Below are 26,794 nucleotides of genomic sequence, written 5' to 3'. Positions count from 1 at the left end.
AAAATAGTCAAGTACATTAAACTGATTTGTGTCTTTTTGTCTTGTAAGCAAGAAGATCTTTCTCTATTATCATAAATGTTCTCAGGAATCGAATCACTGAACAAAATCATTCTATATTTCAGTTCTTAACCTGTTAAGCACCAAGCCTGTTTTTCATGTTTCAGGCTCGAAAATGACATGCCCAAAACAAATGACTACAACTTAACTTCTAAAAGGGTTATATGAATAATTTCTTTTATCAAAGCAAGGTTACATCTGTGAGTTGGATGTAGAAGTGTCAGAATCAATATAAATGTTTTTTATTTTAAAGAAAATTCAGATTTTACATAGTAAAAAACTGTAAATTATAGTGTCCGTCCAAAGATTATTTTTTACAGATAGTGAAAACTACCCTTGGATGATGGGTTAGTAGACTAAAAGCTTTAGGAATCCAAAGTACAACATATAATAAGTACCCTGTATCAAGATTGATGCAAAACAAGTGACATTTGACCTTTGAAGAGAGGTTTAGCCAAAACCACCCCACCTCTGAGGTGATTTGGGTGAAAATGTTTTTTTCTATATCTCTGGCCCCCCTTGCTCGATTTGGATGGTTGACACCTCTTTCTGACCGTTCTGGCCAATAGAATCGAAGGGGGAGGCTCACACACACACTCATTGGGAAGAGAAAAGGTGAGGGCTGCGCGCATGTAAATGTAAAGCAGAGTGGAGCTATCTCTCCCTCTGGCATTTGGAAACGAAAAAGCAGTTTTATTGCTTATGGATTATCAGAAATCATTTCAAAGAAGGCACAGATACATTGGATGAACCTATGGATTAACTGCAGCATCGTTTTTTTATCGTTTTAATGCCATTGAAGACCCGTTTTGACCAAGGTAAGCCATGTTAGCGTTTCTAGCTACTTAGCTCCACATGTTATGATGTACGCTTTCGTTTATAGCGTCGCAAATGTTTATCACTGAGTGTTGAGGTGGGCACCCCCAGATTCTGTGTCTCCAGGACACCAAAAACGAGTGGTTGGCTGTGCATCTAGGATAAGTAATAAGGGAGTTAGAGTGAGTTTAAGTGCCGTTTTAGGTTAAATTGTTTCGCTCGTGGCTAATTCAGAGGCTGAGTGTTAGCATTGTGGGGTTTTTTTGAATTTTTTTTTTAAAAAGATCCGTTAGCTGAGTTTCTTCCCGTTACATGGATCTAAAACATTCATAGTTTTATTAAATATTAAGATTCCTTAGACGTTGTTTCCTGCAAATGACGCGTTTATCCGCCCGGTACCGGGGGGGGGCCGTGGTTAACAACAGGAAAGCTAAAATTATTGGAAGTACGATGCGTTGATTCCCCTTAAAATTATTGTGTGTATTAACAATGAATCTGGTTCTAGCTTGATTTTGGTTCTTCTTTTGCAGGAATGACTTTGTGGGACCGTGATGACCTTAAAAATCATATTGGAGAAAGACCACAGAACTATAATGATTGTGATATAGTTGCATCTGAATCAATTGAGGATAAATCTTCAGCACTAAATGTTGAAGCATCACTGAAGGCAAGTTTCTTGTGTGGACTGGTAAACGTTGGTGGATCAGCCAAATACTTGAACGATAGCAAGACTTCCAAAAATCAGGCCAGAGTAACACTGAAGTACCAAGCTACCACAAAGGTCCAAGAACTGTCCATGAATCATCTTGGAAGAGGCAATGTTAAGCATCCATATGTCTTTGATCAAGGAATAGCCACACATGTAGTCACAGGTATCCTTTATGGCGCACAAGCCTTCTTTGTCTTTGACCGTGAGGTGTCTGCCAACGAGAACCATCGAGACATTCAGGGCAACTTGAAGGTGATGATCAAGAAAATTAGCTCCGTTTCAATAGATTGTGAAGGCTCGCTGAAAATGGAAGACAAGGACAAAGCACATGTTGAGAAATTCTCCTGCAGATTCATTGGCGACTTTTTAGTTCAGAAACCTCCAACATCCTTTCAGGAGGCAGTAGAGGTGTACCAAAGTCTGCCAAAGCTGCTGGGAGCCAACGGGGAAAACGCAGTACCAGTGAAGGTCTGGCTGTTGCCTCTGACATCTTTAGATTCTAAAGCCGCTAAACTTGTCCGTCAGATAAGTGTAGGATTAGTTGAAGAATGTCAGAGTGTCCTGGAGGACTTCAGTGACCTGGAAATGAGGTGCAATGATGCACTGAGAACCCAAACTGCACATCAGTTCCCACCGATTGGAAACAAACTCAAAACCTTTAAACAGAAGTGCTCTCAGTTCAAACTGGAATTCCAACAAACCCTGGCAAAGAAACTTCCATCAATCCGAGGAGGAGGAGAAGAAGAAGCTGTGCTCGCAGAGATCCTGAGGAAGACATGTTCTTCTCCTTTCAACAGCAAGGACCTGAACGAGTGGATGGACTGTAAGGAGAGAGAAATATACACCGTGATGTCTCTGACCGACATGATGACAAACACCAAGATCATCTCATCTCAAACAGACCTGAACAAAGAAATTCTCAAAGCAGAGCATGCTGTGTGTTTTGTCTTCACCTCGCTGGGAAGAGATGAACCGTACCTCTCAACTTTATCAAACTACCTTAAACAAACACCCAAACCAGATGAAGCTCAAGATCCCCCCCCTCCAGATCAATGGTACAACTCAAAAAAAGAAGGGGAAGCAATGCGGCATAAAGCAAAGCTCTTCAGTGATTTTGCAGAGGCCAACAAGGAGAACAAGAACATCACATTCCTGACGGTGGGTTTAACAAACGAGACACAGAAAGGTGCCAGCATCTACCTTTATACAGACGGCCTTTCTGTCAATGAGAACTTTGAGCCGCCTTCAAAGCCTGCAACAGTAACAGGAAGTGATATAAACCACAGCAGTGTGACGCTGAAGATTTCTCCACCCAGATTTGGAGCAGAGGACATCTCCTCCTACTCTGTTGAGTACTGTGTCAGAGGAGAGGACGGCTGGAAACAAAAGACAGCATCCAAAGCTGAAGAAGTCACAGTGAGCGGCCTGAGTCCTAACACAGAGTACATGTTCAGATGCAGGGCAGAGACACCAGTAGGTGCCGGGCCAGCCAATGAAGTCAGTGGATCCATTCAAACCTTACCCTGCAGCCCTCCTGGAAAACTCCACGTTGAATCTACCTCACGTGAGATATCAGTCAGCTGGGAGAAACCTGCTGAGCTCGGACAAGATGTCCACGTTTTGAGCTACATCGTGGAGTACGCCAAACCAGACCACCAGGTGAAAGAGGAAGATCTCCACTGGGAGCAAATGAAGGCGGAAGCTGAGAGGGCGATCATTTCAGGACTTCAGCTAGAGACAGAATACGCTGTCAGGGTCAGGTGTGATTGTGGTGCAGCTGGAAGAAGCAAAGAAAGCATCGCTGTTAATGTCGGCACAACTAAACCTTTACGTCTCGCAGAATTCCTCAAAAGTAAAAGCAAGAGGATCAATTCTGAATCTCCCTCAGTTTACAAACTGCCTCTGACAGAAGAAGATATGGAAGTTGATGGATGCCGAGGGTACACCTTTGGCAAAGAAAGCATCACACGAAATCGTACAATAATGCTTCTCGGAGCAACTGGATCTGGAAAGTCCACTCTGATCAATGGACTCATCAACTACATCGTTGGTGTAGAGTGGGAGGACAATTTCAGATTCAAATTAGTTCACGAGGATCAGTCGAGATCTCAAGCTGAGAGCCAGACCTCTGAAGTCACTGTGTACAACATCAACCACCAAGAGGACTTTAAAATCCCTTTCTCTCTGACCGTTGTTGATACTCCAGGCTTTGGAGATTCAAGAGGAATAGATAGAGACGAGGAGATCAAAGAACAGATTTGTAATCTCTTCTCTTCAGAGCGTGGTGTCAGTGAAATTGACGCTGTGTGTTTTGTAGCTCAGGCTGCTTTAGCTCGGCTCACACCAACACAGAAGTATGTGTTTGATGCTGTGCTCTCAATCTTTGGCAAAGATGTGGCAGAAAACCTCCAGGTTCTGGTGACATTCGCAGTCGGCCAACTCCCACCAGTTCTAGAGGCGATCAAAGCTTCAGGTGTCCCATATCCTAAAACAAAAGACGGGCTGCCAGTTCACTTCAAATTCAATAATTCTGCATTGTTTGCACAGAACCAATCATCTGCTGCTGCTGACTCCAGTGAGGATGAGGAAGATGGAGGCTTTGATCAGAGGTTCTGGAAAATGGGGGCAAAAAGCATGAAGAGGTTCTTTGTTGCTTTAAATAAGATAACACCCAAAAGCTTGACATTGACAAAGGAAGTCCTCAGCGAAAGAAGGCAGCTCCAGATCTCAATGGAACATTTGCAACAGCAGGTTAAAGTAGGGTTAGCCAAGCTTGAGACGATAAAAGAGACAACTGAACAACTTAAACTGCATGAAGCAGAGATCAGCAGAAATGAGACATTTGAGTTTGAAGTAGTCGTCATGAAGCCTGTTCAAGTAGATATATCAGGCACTGGAAAGTGCACCACCAACTGTGTCATGTGTCATATCACCTGTCACTATCCATGTAAACGTCCCAATGATGCAGATAAAAGAAAGTGTTGGGCCATGGGACGAGATGGAAACTGTAAAATGTGTGAAGGCAAATGTCATTGGAGTCAACATGTTAACCAGAAGTACAGATTGGTGTATAAGGAGGTTAAAGAAAAGCAAACATTTGAGGATCTGAAACAAAAGTACCATGTAGCCTCAGAGGCTAAGGGAACTGTTCAGGAAGTGATCGACAAGCTGAAGGTTGAATATCAGCGTCATCAGACTGAAGTGAGGGAGATAATGCAGAGAGCTGCTGAGTGTCTGAACAGACTAGGAGAGATCGCACTGAAGCCAAATCCTCTCTCCACTCCAGAGTACATTGACCTGCTCATTAGGGGAGAGAAATCTGAGGCCGAGTCAGGCTGGAAGCAACGAGTCGAGCACCTGATGGAGATGAGAGGACAAGCAGAGCTCATGGGTAAAGCAAGGAGAGGAGAACACCTGCTTTAAAGTGAAGAATCTTAAACTGAGGGCAACATCAAGACCAGCTCCAACTGAGACCAAGACAAGAGCTGAACATGATATCAAAGAAGAGACGTGTAAATGCAAAATTAAACAAGACAGGATAGTGATCAAGAGTCCTTGATGGCCAACACAACCAAGTGACGATGACACAAATGTTCATGGGACATCTTTTTTTTTTATTCTGTTCTTACAAAGTTATCGTTTAACTGTTTTTTTTTAATTACATCACATGTCACTTGTAAGTCGCTTTTATCCAAAGCGACTTACATACTCAACACTGTGGACAATCCCCACAGGAGCAATTTGGGGTGAAGTGTCTCAGGGACACAACGACACGCTGACTGCAGTGGGGTTTGAACCTGTGCCCCCCTGATCCCAACACCAAGGCTCTATCCACTGTGCCACACGCCTCCCTTTAATCATGAAGGATTACATTTTTCAAAGCAAGATGGTTGGTCTTGAAGAAATGCTGAAGGAGCAGCCGAGAGAAGCTCCTCCAGAGTCCACAGTGATCACAAATCCTTTGGATCAAAACCAAACCAAGACCAAACAGATGGCAGCAAGACCAAGAGGAGATCTATCAACAAACTGGAAGACGTCTGTGTTTTTATATCTGAGATGATCTCACCAACCCTGGGACCCATCTACTTCCTGTTTGGCATGTGTGTTGCTATGGACCAGGGGGAGGTGCTGCCCCGTGTGAGGCTGTTTGGATCAGAGGTTCTGTAGGAATATGAGAGAACCCGGTCCACCCAGCGCTGAGGTGGAATGCAGTTCAAAGTGAAATGTTGGACTCTTTACTTCACCACTCTACTCTTTACTCTTCTGCATCGGGTACCTTTACATTTATTACTATAGCTTCATTTTGATTATACTTTTACACACTTTCACCTGTGTGACATTTTGAATGCAGGACTTCTACTTGTAACAGTATCTATACAATGTGGTATTATACCTTTAACCAAAGTAAAGTATCTGAATACTTCTTCCGTCACTGATACAACACATGAAGTCCAAATAGACCCGCACTCAGAGCTCTAGTGTTAATCAATGAATTACAAAGCTTTATTGTTCTCCTGCACAAACATCTCCCTGCAGGAGCAATCTGCATGTTCTGTTTGACAGGAAGTAACATGTACCATGTGCATGAAATGTGAAAGTGTGATTGTTTTGTGCAGAAATCATTAACGTCCTGACACCATTACCACCAATGGAAAAGATTAAACCTGCAAGTTTATTAAAAGTGATGTTTATTTTCTATTATGATCATTTACAAATATCAGATTATTGCTAAATGTTTTTTCTGCTCTTCATGTTATTTCCTTTGAGATGTGTAACTCTACGTGAGTTTTGTTAATGATGGATTGTATTGCTGAGTGTCCTGAAATGATACGGTGGCTCCTGCTGGATGATGGAGACCTTTCTAAACGTTAAACAATAACTCAGACTAATGTCAAGTTTATTTTAATCAGAACAACAGATATGAGAATAAGGAGATTAAAGAAGATCTATCAACAGCTGAAGGGAAAAAGTATAACTTTTAAATATTGTATTTTTCACATAAGTTTGAATTTATTTCCATTGTAATCGTTTTACTGTGTTGTTGTTTTAACCGGGTTATCAGCTTCCTGCTTAGTTTAACATTCTTACTATTAGTTTAATATTCTTTGAGTTTTAAAAACATTATACCTGATACTGATGTGTATTGATTATCATTTACTGACAGATGGAGAAATCATTCATTAACAATAAATACATGTCATTTTGTCTCAAATGTTTCTGGCCTTCTTTATCTCCTCGTTTCAAAGCCTCTAAAACATTTACCCAAATACTGAAGTTCAGTTTAGAGCAGGGCTCTCCAACACGTCGATCGCGAGCTACCGGTAGCTCGCGGGCAGCTTTTCAGTAGCTCGCCGCTCGATTATCGATTATAGCGTAGTAAGGTTGCTTATTGATTTTTCGGCCGCGGCTGGACCATAACGTTTTTTTATTTTAGAATTTTTTCTGTCACATGAATATCAAATGGTCGGTGACGCAGAGATCAAGGAACAGACGTGACAGCAGCACAGCGACATCACACACGGAGCAGTCTGCTTTCTCCACCAACACCAGTCCAGAACCAACAGCAGAATGACCCGCTCTGAATCAGGCCCTGTCGCTGCGCGTCAGAGACACACAGGGAGGGATTTGTGTTTTTTGAAAAACACTCGTTATCGTCATGTCAGGTTATTGGTGGATTTAATCAAGTCTTGGATTGCAGAGTATGAATGTCCTCTTGCTATTTTCAGTTGATAAATACTTGTGTAAAGTTTGTGAAGGCAGGAGGAAAGCTTCCGCGATCACCGTCTCCTCTCTGTTCCTCCAAACCCCGCCCCCTCCCTGAAAATAATGAGTGACAGGCTGATAGTGACCCGATAGAAACTTTATTATTCACTTAATCACTGATTGAGATATGATGAAGCTAACTTAATCTCATACATTCATGGGATTTATGTAACAGTAAGACAGAGAATGTAAGTGTGCACCCACATGCACTATTTTTGTTTTTATAATGCTATTGTAAATACTCCTGCTGTGTTCAGACTTAAGTCCTGTGTGTGATGCATTCAAGACATTCAGTGTCTTTTTTTTAACAGAAGACTAGCTAGAAGCTGCAGCTAGACTGCAGAAGTATTCGTTTTTTGTTTTTGAGAATGGAACCATTTTCACACACAGATATAGGGAGGCTAGACCTATACAATTGATTTATTATGGTTTATAATTTAATGTCAAGACGAAGAAGAAGAAGAAAAAGATGGCTGAACAACTGTTCAGTGTCAATCCTGTGGAGATCTCCAAAATAATGTTCAGCTTAAGTCTCAGCAAAACTCACAACATTTCTGGAGCCTTGTAGACCCAGAAAACTATAAGAACATTCACCAAGCAGCACTGAAAATGTCTGCTTTATTTGGTTCTGTTCTACATACCTTTGTGAAGCAGCTTTTTCTGACATGAATGAAATCTAAATACAGAACAAGACCAACTGATGAACATTTAAATGACTCTATTAAGTGAACCTAAGTGGGTCCAGCATACACCTCTGTGGTGGACTGCATGCAGTGCCATTCATCTCACTAACAAAAGAGTGAAATGCTTGTAAGGTGGTGATTAAGGACACTTATGTGAATGTTCAGTGATGTACTTATTATGTGGGCCATAATAATATGTGAGAAATCTTCGTTTTCTTGGACCTTATTTTTGATAAGCTTTAGGTATTGCAATTTCACACGTGTACAAAAGTATAGCTTAATTCAACTGATGAGGGCTATGTGAATAAATGTAAGCGATGTGATGCAAGTAGCTCTTGGCCACTTTCATTTTTTGAAAGTAGCTCTCAGATGAAGAAAGGTTGGAGACCCCTGGTTTAGAGGTACTTGTACTTTACTTGAGTATTTCCATGTTACTTTATATGTTACCTCTCCAAGTTAGATTTCAGAAAATCACTAAATCTCCATGTAATCACTAAAGAAGAACATGAGTAGACTGATTGCAGAGTCATTCAAATGAGCAGAACATAATGTTAACCTCCAATAGTGTGTCTGACCCTGCAGTGTAAACGCTCCCTCACTTTAGATCTGAGAATGTATTGAAGGGTAGCCCCTTGAGATGGAGCATCTCATCTTCGAGGGGTCCTAAAACATAAATACACTAATTAGAATAAATAAATCTGGTTTAAAGGAATAAATGTAATATTAAACTATCTTTAATATTATAATGATAAATAATAATAATGTTACCGGTTAGAAAGATGCAAACAACTAGAATATATTTCCAGGAGAATGAGGAGAACGGCGAGCCCGAGGTAGATGATGAAGATGATGATGAAGTGGATGAGGAGGAGGAGGAAGATGACGTAGAAGGTAAGCTAAAAGATTCTGTGATTTTTCAGGATTAAATGTTTTCTGAAAGTTGTGCAAAAAGCTAATTGGTCTCTTCCAGCCGGCGATGAGGAAGACGAGGAGGACGATGACGATGAACTTGAGGGCGGCACAAAACGGCCAGCTGACGACGACGATGACGACGATGAGGTGCGCCCCCCCGACCTTCATCAATGATAATCCGACCAATCAGGAGCCTTTAACTGAACCCTTCTTCTTCTTCTCTTCCCGCAGGACGACGTTAAAACCAAGAAGCAGAAAACCGACGACGACGATTGATGCGTTTCCCTCGCTCGCGACTTCCCGCTGAATCACTTCCTGCTTCTCCGCCTGCGACCGTTTTCATTGGTCGCGAGGGGCAGGAGGACTGATTCAAAAGGAAAGAAAATTATAATAAAGTAAAAAAAAAAGAAAAATCCAACATGGTCATTAGCAAGTAGAGTTCAACAAACATCTACACACACACACACACACACACACACACACACACACACACACACACACACACACACACACACACACACACACACACACACACACACACACACACACACACACACACACACACACACACAACACTCGTATCCCCGCAAAACAAATTTTCTAGAGCCACCACATGGCCCCAGAAATCCGGCTTCTCTTCAACAACAACAACAACCACAACAAAGGAGAATTTGTTTGTATTTTTATTTACATTTTATATTTTTGTACATATTGTTCGGAGGGGGGGGGGGTCAGTTTCTCTCTCGGCAGCGATCTCGTCCGACCACATCGGTGCTTCTTTAAGGAAGAGATTTGACTTGGTTGACTGTGTTACGATATCTCAACAGAAAACAAACCCAGAAGACGAACCTCTCGAAGCAAAAATGCAACACACGGGAAACCAGGGATAGTCGGTAACCAGCTTTATTAAAGGCAATAAGCTGGTAGGAGACGAAACGGCAGATAGTAGGCAAAGGGCTGGTTGGGGACAGGCGAGGGTTCCAGGAGAAGGCAAGACGGGAGTCGCAGGTACAGACCGGGTCAGGGAGCAGGCGAGGCAGAATAGTCCGGGTACAGGCAGGGTCAGGAAAACAGCAATCTGGAAGGTAATGCAGGAAAGACTGGCATGCTGCAAAGTACGATCTGGCACTGAGGTGAAAGTGAAGTGGGCCTATATACTAATGGAGCTGATGGGTGTAACAGAGTGAGAGAGAGAGACAGGGTGTGACTACCAGGTGACTAAGGAATGTTAATGCAGAAAATAGGTGAGTGAGAAAGCAGACTGTGACAGAATGGACGGCTCCTGACGTCTAAGACAATACTACGAGAAAAAATTAAAAATCAACAAAAAACCTACAGACAGGGTGGAAGGTGGGGGTATGGGAAAGGTTAGTACTCATCTGAGAATGCTCTCTCGGCCTCCCTCTCCTGGAAATCCTCGTCCTCCTCGACTGAAGACGCCTCCCCTTCCTCCTCGACGAAGCCCCTGGTCTGTAGCTGACGAGTACCCCCCGGCTTAACGCCTGGTTGAGCGTGGGTCCTAGAAGGCTGCTCCGGGTAACGCAGGTGGAAGTCTCGGATGAGTTGAGGGTTGAGGATGTGACGAGCAGGAATCCACTGCCTCTCCTCAGGACCATAGCCCTCCCAGTCCACCAAATATTGAACCCCTCTTCCTCTGCGTCGGGAACGAAGTAGGCGACGAAGGGTGTAGGTAGGACCCCCATTGATCATCCTAGGGGGTGGTGGTGGAGGAGCGGCGGGAATCATAGAACTCTCCCGGACAGGTTTAATCCTAGAAACGTGGAAGGTGGGATGGATTTTCATGTTCCGGGGCAAACTCAGTCGAACCGCTGCAGGGTTAATGACCTTGACAATCTCGAAGGGTCCAATAAACCTGGGCGCTAACTTCTTAGACTCCACCCGAAGGGGAATGTTCTGAGTGGAAAGCCACACCCTCTGGCCTACCTGGTACACAGGTGCCTTGGTGCGTCGGCGGTTCGCTGATGTGGCGTACCGGTTAGCAGACTGAAGCAGAGTTGTTCGAGCCTGCCTCCAAGTCATCCGACAACGTCTGATGAAAGCCTGGACAGACGGACAGGTAACCTCCTTCTCCAATGCAAAGAACAAAGGGGGTTGAAAACCGTAAGCACACTGAAAAGGGGAAAGACCAGTAGCGGAACTGATGAGGGTGTTGTGGGCATACTCCACCCACAGGAGTTGTTTAGACCAGGTCGTTGGATGATCGGAAACCATGCAGCGGAGAGTGGTCTCCATCTCCTGATTCTTCCGTTCGGTCTGACCATTGGCCTGTGGGTGGAAACCGGAGGTGAGACTGACCGTCGCCCCGATCAGTTCACAAAACTCCCTCCAAAACACAGAGGTGAACTGGGGCCCCCGGTCGGAAACCACATCAGTCGCCAGTCCGTGAAGGCGGAAAACGTGGAGAAGAATAAGTTCTGCCGTCTCCTTAGCTGACGGGATCTTAGGCAGGGGTACGAAATGAGCCATCTTGCTAAACCGATCCACCACCGTCAAGATGGCAGTATGTCCGTGGGACGGTGGTAGACCAGTCACAAAGTCCAAAGAAATAAGTGACCATGGGCGACGTGGGACCGGTAATGGATGAAGGAGGCCAGCTGGCGCTTGGTGAGAGGGTTTGTGCCGATTGCACACAGGACAGGCGTTCACAAACTCCCGGGTGTCAGCCTCCAGCGTGGCCCACCAGAACCGTTGCAGGACCATCCCTCTGGTACGTTGAATCCCAGGGTGGCAGGAAAGTCTGGAGCTGTGAGCCCACTGAAGCACCTCAGCCCTCAAAACCTGAGGCACAAACAAACGGTTAAGAGGACAAGAACTAGGACCGGGTTGGTCCACCAAAGCGGTCTTAACCCTCTCCTCAATCTCCCAAGCGAGGACGCCGATCACTCGAGGAGCAGGAAGAATAGTGTCCGGGATACCGCAGGTGTCTCCCTCCCTCCCGAACTGCCGAGACAGAGCGTCGGCCTTCACGTTGCGGGAGCCCGGGCGGTAGGAGAGGAAAAAATGTAACCGGGTGAAAAATAACGACCGCCTGGCTTGCCGGGAATTCAGTCTTTGTGCCGACCTGATGTATTCCAGGTCCTTATGGTCGGTCCAAACCTGAAATGGTTGTTCTGTCCCCTCAAGCCAGTGTCGCCACTCCTCCAACGCCAACTTGACTGCTAGAAGCTCCCGGTTCCCCACGTCGTAGTTTCTCTCCGCCGGACTCAATCTCCTCGAAAAGAAAGCACAGGGGTGGAGCTTCTGGTTCTCACCAGAACATTGCGACAGGATGGCCCCCACCCCTACGTCAGAAGCATCCACCTCCACCACCAACTGACCAGCATGGTCTGGTACTTGCAGGATAGGAGCCGACGTAAACCGGCGCTTGAGGTCCTGAAAAGCCTACTCGGCTGCATGGGACCATCTGAATGTTACTTTGGACGAGGTCAGGGCGGTGAGCGGGGCGGCCACGGTACTGTAGCCACGGATGAACCGTCTGTAAAAGTTAGCGAATCCCAGGAAACGCTGCAGCTCCTTCCGGGAATCAGGAACCTGCCACGAGGTAACCGCTGAAACTTTGGAGGGATCCATCTCCACACTTCCTTGACCCACGATGTAGCCAAGATAGGCGACCGAAGAAGTGTGAAACTCGCACTTCTCCGTCTTGACAAAAAGCGAGTTCTCCAGAAGTCTCTGGAGGACTGTCTGGACATGGTGGATGTGTTCTTTGAGGCTCCTTGAAAAAATCAAAATGTCGTCCAGATAAACAAAAACATAACGATCCAACATGTCCCAGAGTACGTCGTTCACCAACGCTTGGAAAACTGCAGGGGCGTTGGTAAGTCCAAATGGCATCACCAGGTACTCATAATGTCCCGAAGAGGTGTTGAAGGCGGTCTTCCATTCATCCCCCTCACGGATTCGTACCAGGTGATATGCGTTTCGTAAATCCAGTTTAGTGAAGATTGTAGCCCCTTGTAGTAACTCGAATGCTGACGAGATGAGTGGCAGGGGATATCGATTCTTCACCGTGACGTCGTTCAGACCCCGATTGTCAATGCAGGGTCTCAGGGTCTTGTCCTTCTTCGCCACAAAAAAAACCCCTGCTCCTGCGGGTGATGTGGAAGGACGAATAATTCCCGCAGCCAGAGAGTCATTGACGTAAGTCTCCATGGATTTCCTCTCTGGTGCCGAAAGCGAGTACAACCGACCCTTGGGTGGGACTGCGCCTGGATGTAGCACAATGGCGCAGTCATAGGGCCGATGAGGTGGGAGAGATGTCGCCTTAGTCTTGCTAAAAACCTCCTTAAAGTCCAAATATTCTGCCGGAACCCCTGTGACATCCGGAACCAGGTTCATATCCACAGATAGTTGAGGTGCGGCGGCCTGCTTGAGGCAAACCTGATGACAGGAGGAACTCCAACCTAGGATGGACCCAGTTGCCCAGTCAATGTTCGGGTTGTGGCGGCGGAGCCATGGATAACCCAAAATCAGAGGAATTTGGGGGGACCGTAGCACATGAAACTGGATAGTCTCATGGTGGTTCCCCGACATGAGCATATGGACCAGTGTCGTCTGGTGTGTCACCGTTCCCAGCAGGTGACCATCCAAAGCATTAGCCGGTACCGGCTGGGGCAACTGAACCTGTTGAATGCCCAGCTGTAGTGCGAGCTCCTCGTCAATGATGCTGACATCTGATCCGGAGTCGATAAAAACAGCCAGAGCCTGAGATTTGCCTGTCAGGAGAAGTCGAGCATGGCACAAGGGTCTTCCATTGGGGATCAGCTCAGAGGTTTGGCCCACCAGTATACTCCCCATTACTGATGAGCTCTGCCTTTTCCCGGACAACGGGAAACAAAATGTCCAGCCTGACCACAGTAAAGGCATAAATTACCTCTTCGACGTAATTCCTTCTCCTCAGAGCTAAGACTGGTACGACCCACTTGCATGGGCTCGACCTCCCCGTACCGTGAGTCAGAGTAGGGGTGGGAATTCTCCGCCGAAAACGGAAGTCTCAATCAACCCATCCAAGGAAGCAGGGAGATCATAGGAAACCAGCTCATCTCTCATATAATCCGCTAATCCTCTCAGATATGCGTCACATTGCGCCGGCTCGTCCCAGCTACTACGGCGGCTGCTGGTGCGGAAGTCAATAGCGTAATCTACCACCGTGCCGGAACCCTGGCTCAAGCTCAGCAGACCTCCGGCAGCATCGGGACCCAGACGAACAGAACCGAACACCTTCCGCATCTCCGCGGAAAATGCAGCAAAAGAGGCGCAGGCTGGAGTCTGCTGCTCCCACTCTGCAGTACCCCATAAACGGGCTTTCCCCGTCAAATGATTAACGGTGAAAGCTACGCGAGGCGCCTCGGAGGCAAAGGTGTGTGGCTGCAGTGAAAACAATATGGAACATTTTGTGAGAAAAGGACTGCATCCCTCAGGCTCACCAGCGTAGCGTTCCAGAGTTCCCACACGAGGCTCCGGAGTGTATCCAGTCGGTCCAGAGGCTGGAGTGAACATCGGAGCTGCGGGCGGAGGGACGGTAGCAGCCATGGTAGCGGCTAGCTGTTGTAGGGTGGCGGCCATCTGCTGCATCTGGGAGGTCAGGTAAGCCAGCGTTTGTCCCTGGGTTGAAGTTGCCTGGTGGGTCTCGGTAGCTAAGGTAGCTATCGTGACCTCCTGTCTTTGGATGGCTTCCTCAACCCTCTCAAAGCGGTCTCTAGGAGACCCGGTGTTTGCTTGGTCCATTTCTGGCCAGATCGTTCTGTCACAAACGAGCTGAGGACCAAAATGCAACACACGGGAAACCAGGGATAGTCGGTAACCAGCTTTATTTAAGGCAATAAACTGGTAGGAGACGAAAAGGCAGATAGTAGGCAAAGGGCTGGTCGGGGACAGGCGAGGGTTCCAGGAGAAGGCAAGACGGGAGTCGCAGGTACAGACCGGGTCAGGGAGCAGGCGAGGCAGAATAGTCCGGGTACAGGCAGGGTCAGGAAACAGGCGAGGCAGGCTGGTCAGGGACAGGCAGGGTTGAAACCGGGAGAGCAATCTGGAAGGTAATGCGGGAAAGACTGGCATGCTGCAAAGTACGATCTGGCACTGAGGTGAAAGTGAAGTGGGCCTATATACTAATGGAGCTGATGGGTGTAACAGAGTGAGAGAGAGAGACAGGGTGTGGCTACCAGGTGACTAAGGAATGTTAATGCAGAAAATAGATGAGTGAGAAAGCAGACTGTGACACTCTGCTTGTTTCTTCCTCACAGAGATGTCCAGGACCACGGGGCGAGGGTCAGTACTGCAACTGGAGTACACGTGTGAAGTACTGTAGTATTACCATTTCAGTGCATCAGTATAAGTAACCCTTAAATGCAAAGTGTGTACATTATACGAGTACTTTCCCTACATTAAGTACATTAATCCAGTTATTCTACTTTACTTAAAGGTGGGGTAGGTAAGTTTGAGAAACCGGCTCGAGATACACTTGTTGTTATATTCCATGGAATGCTCTTAACATCCAGATAGCAATGAATATCTGAAGTGCTTTGACAACAAATCCATAAATAAATATCATCTGTGGAAGCTGTAGTACTGTAAAAAGCACGACCAATCATCTGAGCCGGCCCGGCTAAAATAACTGGATGGCCTACCTGCCTGTCAGCCTTCCATCTGTGCACAAACTTATCTCGTGCCCTCATTGGTCATGTGCGCGTTCGTGTGTGTTGGAGGAGGGGCTCTGTGAGGAAGTGGCAGATTTTCTCCGGTTGTGTATTTTCAAATTCTAGCGATCTCGAGCTGGTTTCTCAAACTTACCTACCCCACCTTTAAGGACACTAATATGATTTAAGATGTTCAAATATATCGTGCATGCATCAGTAGAAAATATATTATTGATGCACATCCTGAATTACAGCATTTTGCACAGAGTACTTTTGATATTTAAGTACATTTTTGCTTACACTGGGCTTTTATTTTGAAAGCAGAACTCGAACCGGCAGTCTTCAGTTTGACAATATCATAAAGTGCATAATAATAAACACATTACTCATTTTTGATGAATATATTTTAAATAGCACTTTCAGAATGACAACATTTTACAGTACTTTTACTTTTCTTACTTTAAGTACATTTTTACTTTGTGGACTTTTATTTTTGAATACAATACTTGAACTGGCAGTGAATTATTTTTAACTTACTGTATTCTACTTTTTTATTAAAGTACAACCGAGTACTTCTTCAACCACTGGTAGTTTTATCTACTAGTACTGAAGTATTTCTTTATTACACTACATTTCTCTATTTAACAATACGATGTTATATTAGAAACATGAGCTTATAAAATACAAATACAACTCTGAGGGAATATTACTTATACTTTACAGAGGTGGGAGAGTACAAGTAGATCTTGTACTTGAGTAAAAGTAGAAGTACTCAGATCTTGTACTTGAGTAAAAGTAGAAGTACTCAGTTCTTGTACTTGAGTAAAAGTAGAAGTACTCAGATCTTGTACTTGAGTAAAAGTAGAAGTACTCAGATATTGTACTTGAGTAAAAGTAGAAGTACTCAGATCTGGTACTTGAGTAAAAGTAGAAGTACTCAGATATTGTACTCGAGTAAAAGTAGAAGTACTCAGATCTTGTACTTGAGTAAAAGTAGAAGTACTCAGATCTTTTACTTGAGTAAAAGTAGAAGTACTCAGATCTTGTACTTGAGTAAAGGTAGAAGTACTCAGATCTTGTACTTGAGTAAAAGTAGAAGCACTCAGATCTTGTACTTGAGTAAAAGTAGAAGTACTCAGGTCTTGTACTTGAGTAAAAGTAGAAGTACTCAGATCTTGTACTTGAGTAAAAGTAGAAGTACTCAGATCTTGTACTTGAGTAAAAGTAGAAGTACCAGAGTGTAGGAATACTCTGTTACAGTAAAAGTCCTGTATTCAAAATGTTCCTCAAGTGAAAGTAGAAAAGTATTCTCATCAAAATATAGTGAAAGTAGCGACAGTAAAAGTAGTCATTGTGCAGATTGGTCCATTTCAGAATAATATATATGATATGTTTTATAATGATTGATCATTAAAGTGTTCTCAAAGCTGGTAAAGGTGCAGCTAGTTTGAATGACTTTGTATACTGCAGGGTAGCTTGTGGATTTACTCCAGGTGGAACTAAAGTCTGATTTAACACTTGGTTATATTTCACATCATTCATCCACATCTGTGAAGTAACTCAAGGTATACATGTAGTGGAGGAAAAGTACAACATGTACCTCTGAACTGTAGTGGAGAAGAAGAATACAGTAGCAACACATGGAAATACTCAGGTAAAGTCCCGTAGTACTTGAGTAAATGTACTTAGTTACTTCCCACATCAAGTTACTTAGCATATAAAACATGTTGCATTAATATGACTAAACAAGTGTTACCCAACCTTTATAAAATACGATGCAGAATCAAACGTGGCTTGCAGATGAGAGTATATAAATATGTGTTAAAAATAAACGACCTGAATCCAGAGTACTTTTACTTTACGTATACTATATGTTGTTTGTAACACATCTGTAGTTTTAATGTTGGTAGTATTATGTGAAAGTGTTAATACGTGGAGATGATCCTTCTGACTGAACGTGTGAGGATCAGAAAGGTTGAGATTATGTCCTGCTGTAATCCCAAACCACATGAACCTGCGTATGTTCAAATGTCCCGACATCCGTAACACTCAGACGACTAGACTAGTGTTTAAATAAAGTGAGCCGTCTAACCTCAGTAACATAACTTCAATGAAGTAAAGAAGTGTCATGGTAATGTTGAGCACATGGTTAATGCTACGGCTGATTAATGCTGCACTTTCACTTGGAATGGAGTATTTCCACACTAACATATAACAACACAAACTATGCTATAACACCACTTGTTGTGAAATACCAATTATGTGCAATATATATTTCAATCAGGAGAGACTTCGTTTTGTTTAAAGAATATTTATTATATCAACAACTTCTACACATGTCATATGATAAATGTTAAGTCTTTGGCGATTAGACCCCGATCCTGAAATGGCATATCTAAAGGGGAAATGCAGCCGTGAGCATATAGGGAACCCCCCGGGGGCTAGACACTGGTGATGATGATGAAGATCTGGATTTGATGAGGAGATGGGATGAAGAGGAGGTGTGATGAGGTCTTTGGATTAGCTCTCCTGGCACTGGATGTGATGAAAGGAGGTGGATGGGGAGGAGGTGGATGGGGAGGAGGTGGATGGGGAGGAGGTGGATGGGGAGGAGGCGGATGGGGAGGAGGCGGATGGGGAGGAGGTGGAGAAGGTGTGATGGGGAGGAGGTGGATGGGGAGGAGGCGGATGGGGAGGAGGTGGAGAAGGTGTGATGGGGAGGAGGCGGGCAGCAGCAGGACCTGAAATCACAGCTGACTGCAGGAGAGAGGAGAACCATTTTAAAGTTTGGCTGCAGCACGGTGATTGGCTGCTGGAGAATGAGGTGAATGTGATAGGTTAACAGAACGCCCGTGATGAGCTGATCATAAGCAGCTGCAGAGTGAATATACCCAGTCTTCCTGAAAGATCTCGCGCTGAGCTTCATATAAGCCGTTAATAACTGCAATATACACCTGATGCTGTATCTTCAGAACTGTTAGAGGATGTGTGTTTTGTAAATTGTGTCATTTTTTAAATTGTTTTGTCTTTCATTTTCTTCATAGTTAACATTAAACTGTCTTTGGCTCTTTCCTTCTGTAACAATGTGAATGTCCCCTCTGTGGGACGGATACGGTGATTCTGATGATGATGATGATGTGAGTTATTCTGTTACCAATGACAGCACTGCTCTCTAGTGGTGCATGATGGTAGTTGTAGTATTCAGTGGATTGTGCAGCGTTAGTGTTTGAGACGTTTCTCTGAATGATGCAGGTCATATCTGGGTATTGTCATTTTTTATTAGGCAAAATTAAACTGCTTCCATTGCTGTTATTTTTTATAACTTAAATAATTGTAGTTCTTATTTTTTTAAATAACTTGTAACATTGTGGTATCTCTGTCTTTGTTCAGTCATGTAGCTGCAGGCCTGAAGCTGGAGAGGAATGACACACACACACACACACACACACACACACACACACACACACACACACACACACACACACACACACACACACACACACACACACACACACACACACACACACACACGCTGGATGTTTTTCTTGTGAATCACAAAGATCACATTTATATGGAGATTTGTATAACTTTTTAGTATTGTTTTTATTATAATACATAGTGCTCTTTTGTCATTTGTATCATTGTATCTGCATTAGAGTTGAGTAGCACCCTCAAGTGGTGCATGCTGGGAATTCAACCACCTGACTTCATGCAACAAGAAAGAGAGACATTTCAAAGAAGTAAATACCAAATAGGAAAGCACAGAAACAATTCAACATTTAGAGATGGTGTTCATGTGTCTTTCCCCTTTCACCTGAACTCACTGCTTTTCATTCATTCTCTAAAAACAGACACATTCTAAGGTCTTTAATTTAAAAAAAAAAATGCCAGAAGGAGTCTTTAAAAAATCAGCAGAAGAACGACGGCTCGCCTGATAATTAGAAACTGAAGATAACTCGTTCTCCAAGGTTTTAAACGCAGCAAACTGAGCCAGGATGTCCTCATGAAGCGTGTTTCAGACCCCCTGCAGGCTTCAGACCCTCATCAGGAGAGAAGTCAGACCCCCTGCAGGCTTCAGACCCTCATCAGGAGAGAAGTCAGACCGCCTGCAGGCTTCAGACCCTCATCAGGAGAGAAGTCAGACCCCCTGCAGGCTTCAGACCCTCATCAGGAGAGAAGTCAGACCCCCTGCAGGCTTCAGACCCTCATCAGGAGAGAAGTCAGACCCCCTGCAGGCTTCAGACCCTCATCAGGAGAGAAGTCAGGTCGCATGCAAATCATCGTCAGCATTTATCCGAAATAATCCGTAAAGCTGAGGAGAAACCAGGGGCTGTGGAAACTCCAGAGAAATGTGAAACATCTGCTCAAGTGTTCTCACCTGTGCAGACACGTCAGCAGAAAGAACACAGAGGGTTACCCCTCCTCTTGAGTTAGGTCATACCCCCCTTCCCATACTAGTTTCGGTCAAAATGTACCAGTGTGTTTTGCACAGTGATATCTCTGGAACCCCTTATCCAATTTTGATGGTTGACATCTCATTTGAACAGTCAAAGCAAGTAGAATCAAGGGGTGACAGACAGAATGACACCAGGGGTGAATTTCATGTTATAATTGTGCAGTAAGTTCAAAGATAGTGCTTACTGTACATTACTGTATATTATAATAATGCTTGCCATGTAGGCTGTGGTCACTGGAGATGGAAATGCTTTAGTTAGTGTTGTAGCTGAGATTCTTCCTGTTCCAATGATGTATGGGATGTATTGATTTGATACAAGCAAGCCAGTCTTTCATGTCATGGTCCGGACCCACCGGTGGGCCCATCAAGTTCAGCATTCACTGCATTCACTGTGATGAATATAGAACAAGACACTGATACTGTTTTCCTCAATGAACCTTTAGAGACAAATACATATTCAGGGCTCCTCTCCCTCAGGGGCCTCTCCCTCAGGGGCCTCTCCCTCAGGGGCCTCTCCCTCAAGGGCCTCTCCCTCAAGGGCCTCTCCCTCAGGGGCCTCTCCCTCAGGGGCCTCTCCCTCAGGGCTCCTCTCCCTCAGGGGCCTCTCCCTCAGGGGCCTCTTCCTCAGGGGCCTCTCCCTCAGGGGCCTCTTCCTGGTCTGTTAACTCATTTCATTTTCATTTAATGGTTTATTTGAAGAGGGACAGAGCACATTGAGGAACACTTTAAACAAATAATGCTTCAAAATGTAAACATGTCGGATTTTAGCTTTGAGCTAATTTCCATCCGTAGTCCCTGACATACAACATATAAGAACATGACATTTGTAAACATAGCAAAAACAAATACATGATATGCAGAAAGAGCATGAGCAGCACACACAAGTATTCACCACATGGCAGTACAATGTAGCAGCTAGGATATATAAAGTGCAGGAGGAGATACAGGGCCGGCCCTAGACTTTTGGGGGCCCTAAGCGAGCTTTGGCTTGGGGGGCCCCCTCACTCTAGTGTGTTCTCACTACACACAACACGGAACCAACTTTTGTCTTATGATGTTAGCATAAGCACACATATTGTATAAATAAGTATGTAAACACCGTGGACCTCACATCCTCTAGGGGGGTCCTCACCTCCTCTAGGGGGGTCCGGGGGCTAGCTCCCCCGGGAAGATTTTTTTTTAAATATTGAAGTTAAAAGCATCAATCTGGTGCACTTTGAGAGCAAAATGAAGAGATCTATGGATACATCTCTCAACACCCATATGAAACAAAACTGTAAACAGATTTTTCTTTATGGATATTTTACAAATCACTCCCCTTTTAAAAAGTATTCTTGTTTTGTCATATAGTATTTCATAACTGTTTTTTATTTATTCTCCCTGGCTGTCCATCTCATAATGTTCACATAGAAACTAGCTGTCAATAGGAATATCATTCTGAAGAATTATAATTTCATGCAAAAATCTGTCACAAAAAGAGGTTGCACATTTACATTCAGGTGTTGTGATGGCAACGTCAGTGGCCAAACAGCCACATGTACTGCTGCAAATACGTTCAAACATGCTGTCGACACGTAAAGCAGTGGCAACTATGCCACCATTTCAGCTGACTTTTCCTCAGAAATACTGTCACATAACATCCATATATTTCAGTGCTAGGTTGATGCTTAGCTAAGCTAACTATGAAACACTTTATCTGACAGGACTCAGGATCAACTGTGTACTGTAAGGTAGCTTCTAGCTTCCTGTCGAACAGTAAGTCAACATTTCCCAGAGAGCTTTCTTTGAAATCACCAGGTAACGCTAAAAAACATAACATTTAGATTGTATGACAAAGTGTTTATTTAATATATCTGGCTCGCTATAGCTACTTGCTAACGGTTTAGCTTACCCCCGCGATTCAAAGTAACGTCAACGTAGCTGTAATTTATGCTTTGCTTACATGTTTGCATAACTTGGAAGTTTACTGACATTTACATACCTTGTTTACCTGGCTCGAGTGGTGGCTCTGGGGTTGTTGTGTGAGCCACCACTTGAGAATTGTCGTCTTTTTTAAGAAATGTTTTTCTTATGTTCATCTTCAAAAACTCTGAGTCCGACTGACAGTTTATTTTAAACATTGTCACAGCTCACAGGATAGGTACTAGTGATGTGTACTAGTTATGAATGATAAAAGTAATAGCCATCGATTCCCGACCGAGCTGAACGTTTTGATGTTTGAACGGAGTTTCTGCGATGTTGAATGCAGGAGGAGAAGAGGTGCAAAATTCCGGCTGAATAATAATAATTTTGTCCGTAGAATAACATATTGTGGGAATGCTGATACAGCATTCCCACAATATGTTATTCTACGGACAAAATTATTATATATAGTGGGAATGCTGTATCAGCAATTTAAAAGATAATTTTACAAGTCAAAAAAAAAAAATGTGTCGTAAAACTGTGAAGTAACACTTTTGTTTGTGTGAAACGCTCAATGAACTACAACTCTGGTCAACAACACACGTCACCAAGATGGCCGTCACTACTGTCAACAAAACGATTGACGACCCTCACTATCACCACAATGAAACACGTCCTGAAGAATGTCATGCAAAGCTGCCTGCCTGCCTTCCTTTGATTCTCTCTGAACTGCCTGGTCGTTTTAATGTTTAATGTCAACCATTTGTGCAGATAGCATGAAGTAGAGAAGATCGCTAGCGTTAGCGTTAGCATTTCTCCCCCGGGCTTAAATTGTGTATTATAGAATGATCACACCGGTGACAGTACTATTCAAAGGGTTCACGAAATATGACTACTACTCTTACTGTTTAACATTTTGGGTTACTTAATGTTACTTCATGTTAAGGCTAATAAAAATGACACAGCTGTAATGCTAACTAACGTGCTAGCTACTAGCTAGCTTGATCCAGACACTCCTAGTCCTTTCATCAGACGGGAAGCGAAAGAACGAGCAAGACCCATTGCTGGTATGATAACAACCTGGTACTAAGCACACAGGCATCTTGTTAAAGTTATCTTATCTTAGCCAGCACCATATAGATAGATTATATCTATATGGCGCTGATCTTAGCTATCTCTTAGTGGAGGAAAACAATTGTGACATCACTTACGTGGCTCTGGGATATGTAGTCTTTCTAGTTGCGTATTTTTCGTAGTCTTATATTTCAACAGTTTTACGACAAACTGTGACTTTTTTGACATGGAAATGATTTTTTAAGATTGAAAAACATCATATGTGTAATTCATGGCACAATTCAAACGGGATCGAAAGATAAGTTTTCTCTCCCCATTGACTTCAATACATTATTTTTCCGAAATAAGGTCCCATGGGGCGGAAGTAGATGGGCGTGACTTCGCCACTCTATAGAGTGGCGAAGTCCCTCCCACTTACTTCCGGGTAATGGGACCTTATTTCGGAAAAATAATGTATTGAAGTCAATGGGGAGAGAAAACTTATCTTTCGATCCCGTTTGAATTGTGCCATGAATTACACATATGATGTTTGTCAATCTTAAAAAATCATTTCCATGTCAAAAAAGTCACAGTTTGTCGTAAAACTGTTGAAATATAAGACTACGAAAAATACGTAACTAGAAAGACTACAAATCCCAGAGTCGCGTAAGTGATGTCACAATTGTTTACCTCCACCATTCAGATAGCTAAGATCAGCGCCATATAGATATGATCTATCTATATGGCGCTGGCTAAGATAAGATAACTTTAACAAGATGCCTGTGTGCTTAGTACCAGGTTGTTATTATACCAGCAATGGGTCTTGCTCGTTCTTTTGCTTCCCGTCTGATGAAACGACCAGGAGTGGCTTGATCAAGTTAGCTACCTAGCTAGTAGCTAGCACGTTAGTTAGCATTACAGCCTTGTCATTTTTATTAGCCTTAACATGAAGTAACATTAAGTAACCCAAAATGTTAAACAGTAAGAGTAGTAGTCATATTTCGTGAACCCTTTGAATAGTACTGTCACCGGTGTGATCATTCTATAATACACCATTTAATTCCGGGGGAGAAATGCTAACGCTAACGTTAGCATCGGCGATCTTTTCTACTTCATGCTATCTGCACAAATGGTTGACATTAAACATTAAAACGACCAGGCAGTTCAGAGAGAATCAAAGGAAGGCAGGCAGGCAGCTTTGCATGACATTCTTCAGGACGTGTTTCATTGTGGTGATAGTGAGGGTAGTCAATCGTTTGTTGACAAGACAGTAGTGACGGCCATCTTGGTGACGTGTGTGGTTGACCAGAGATGTAGTTCATTTAGCGTTTCACACAAACAAATGTGTTACTTCACAGTTTTACGACACATTTTAATTTTTTTGACTTGCAAAATTATCTTTTAAATTCACAAACATCATATGTGTAATTCGTGGCACAATTCAAACGGGATCGAAAGATAATCTTTCTCTCTCCATTGACTTCAATGCATAACTTTTCCGAAATAAGGTCCCATGGGGCTCAACCGGAAGGGGAGGGACTTCGCCACTCTATAGCTCCAGCCCCCACCCTCCCTGTGAGCACAGTGTGCTCTGATTGGTCGGGACGTTGTGAATCGCGCTGAGCTCCGTGGAGGTGTTGTTTCCTTGTTTAGGATACATAGCGAAACACAGCCAAACTCATCCTGAGCACACACAAAGTCACAGCCGAAGTAAAAACAGTAAGTGTGGCTTGATATTGAGTAAGAAAAAGGTTGATAAACGCTGTTAGAATGGGTCTGCTCTGCACAGAGAATTTGGCCGCGATCCCAACTGTCTGTTATCAGCCTGCAGCCAGGGAGGAGAAATCAGCTGAGCTGCCTGTGTGTGAGGAATTCCGTGGATCAGCGGGGGCTTTGTCACTGTCACTACCCGATCCGTTCACCTGCCCGATCGGTACTGCGCATGTGCGAGATGGTCCGCCATATTGGACAACTACATACGGCAACTCTAATAGGACATTTGACACAGTGGCTTTTGGCAAAGCAGAAAAAGAACTGATAGAGATGAGTTATTGTTATTACAACGTGACTTCACTATTATTTAACAACTCTTTTTATTGGGTTCTTTTATTTGGGGTTAAGTACATTGTTAGAATAAGTGAGAAATGGATTTAACTTCTGTTAGACAGCTATCATACTGAATAAATATTTACTCTGAATGTATGCAAAAATGTATGGCATATATACAACTTCACTGATGTGTAGGTGATCTAGTATTTAGTATTGTTTAATGGAATATATATCAGTGTATTAAAGTCAATACTTCATTTATTTAAAGGGCCCATGTCATGGCCATTTCCACTGATCATAATTACATTGTTGAGGTATACTAAAATAGATTTATACTGTGCAATTTTCCAAACTCACATTGGTTTCGCATACAGCATCTCTGTCAAGCATGTGTATTCAGCAGTATTCACTTTCTCCACTAAACGACTCGTTGGAGCTCTTGCCCCCCCCTCCCTGTGAGCCTAGTGTGCTCCGATTGGTCAGCTCGGCCACTCGTTCTGATTAGTCAACCACCAGAGAGGCTGCGCCCATGTCAGTGCTTTTCCCGGCTGCTCTCAGCGTAACATCAGTCTTATCATGGCGTCGGTACAGCGGTATATTTTATATACATATATATTTTTAACTGTTGTTATAGAAGAGTGTGACGGCCTCAGGGCCTTTGTCTTACGGTGGGGTGGAGCTGAAGAGGGTAATCAGCGCGATCACGGACACCTCCGTAGCCGGTGCTATTAATCCCAGCGGCCCGGAGTCTCTCTCCAAAGCGGCTGCAGAAGGACGAACTGAGCGACCCTCTCCCCTCGACCACCTGTCTCTGCATTTACTACAATAAATGTGCCGTGGTTTTGTAAACTCGTGTATGTCTCCTTGCCTTTCCGTTGTGGCCTACGAGCTACTCTCATAACAAAGAGTAAGTTATTTTTACCCGTTATAAACTACTACTGTTTGATGAGAAATCAAATCATGGTTTGCTATATATGAATTCAGGGAAGAAAGGATAGGCCTACTAAGTATTTCCATTAAACTTTATTTTTAGAAATGTACAAAATGAACATAAATATACATATATACACGGTATATCATCCATTCCTCCTCCTCGCATCTTGCCTGCGCACAGTCGGTGCGGTGCCTTTTAGCACCCTCAGTAGTAGTAGAATCCCTTCCCCGTCATGGATTGTCCGCCAGGATCTGGCTGGACGAAATCAAATGCAAATCACAAAATATTAGAGAAACTTAGTTGTTTTAGATTCGTTAGTAGTAGTTGTGTAATGAACAGCTTGCCTGCTAATATGCTAACCTAGCTTTGTTTACCTTGGTAGCTAACACGATATGAACGTTAGCTTGGAGGAAAGGCAACTATAATGCAGTGTAATAAAACTACTATGAACAAAAGCTAGTGGTTCATATTAGGCTAGCAATAACGTGTTTATAATTGCAATCGTATACGGGTATTCTGCTACGTTCGGTCATACAATGTAACTTGCATGAATACATTGTTTTGCGCTAGCATACAGCTAGCCTCGTTAGCTACATGCAGTATATGTACGGTCACAATGTACGGTAAATCACAGTACAGTATACTGTATGAGTATTCCGTGTGTGTGACTGCAGACATTCTCCTGCCATGACAAACATGTAAGGCCATCTGCTGACATTGTAGTTGATATATTTAAACGCTAGCAACGTAGCATCACAAAAATGTTTTTCTGACCGAAACTAGCTCTAGCTCCGTGTGTTAGAT

General features: G+C 43.7%; 2 protein-coding genes and 1 long non-coding RNA gene across 3 annotated transcripts in view; all 3 read left to right on the top strand.

Annotated features, from left to right (window-relative positions):
- Positions 1-26,794, top strand: part of LOC117475288 — a 119,361-nt gene that overhangs the window by 7,645 nt on the left and 84,922 nt on the right. The gene's annotated exons all lie outside the window — the stretch shown is intronic.
- Positions 1,216-5,123, top strand: LOC117475304. Its single transcript, XM_034121477.1, has one exon. The coding sequence runs from the start codon at positions 1,406-1,408 to the stop codon at positions 5,003-5,005; it is 3,600 nt and encodes a 1,199-aa protein (XP_033977368.1). The 5' UTR covers positions 1,216-1,405; the 3' UTR covers positions 5,006-5,123.
- LOC117475320 lies at positions 8,824-9,437 on the top strand. The gene is made up of 3 exons (XR_004555156.1): positions 8,824-8,919; positions 8,999-9,087; positions 9,172-9,437. It is a non-coding gene; the product is annotated as an uncharacterized LOC117475320 (long non-coding RNA).

This window comes from Trematomus bernacchii, unplaced genomic scaffold (genome assembly GCF_902827165.1).
Source record: "Trematomus bernacchii unplaced genomic scaffold, fTreBer1.1, whole genome shotgun sequence".
In the NCBI taxonomy this organism is placed as follows: domain Eukaryota; kingdom Metazoa; phylum Chordata; class Actinopteri; order Perciformes; family Nototheniidae; genus Trematomus; species Trematomus bernacchii.
This window is presented reverse-complemented; position numbering and strand designations above follow the sequence as displayed.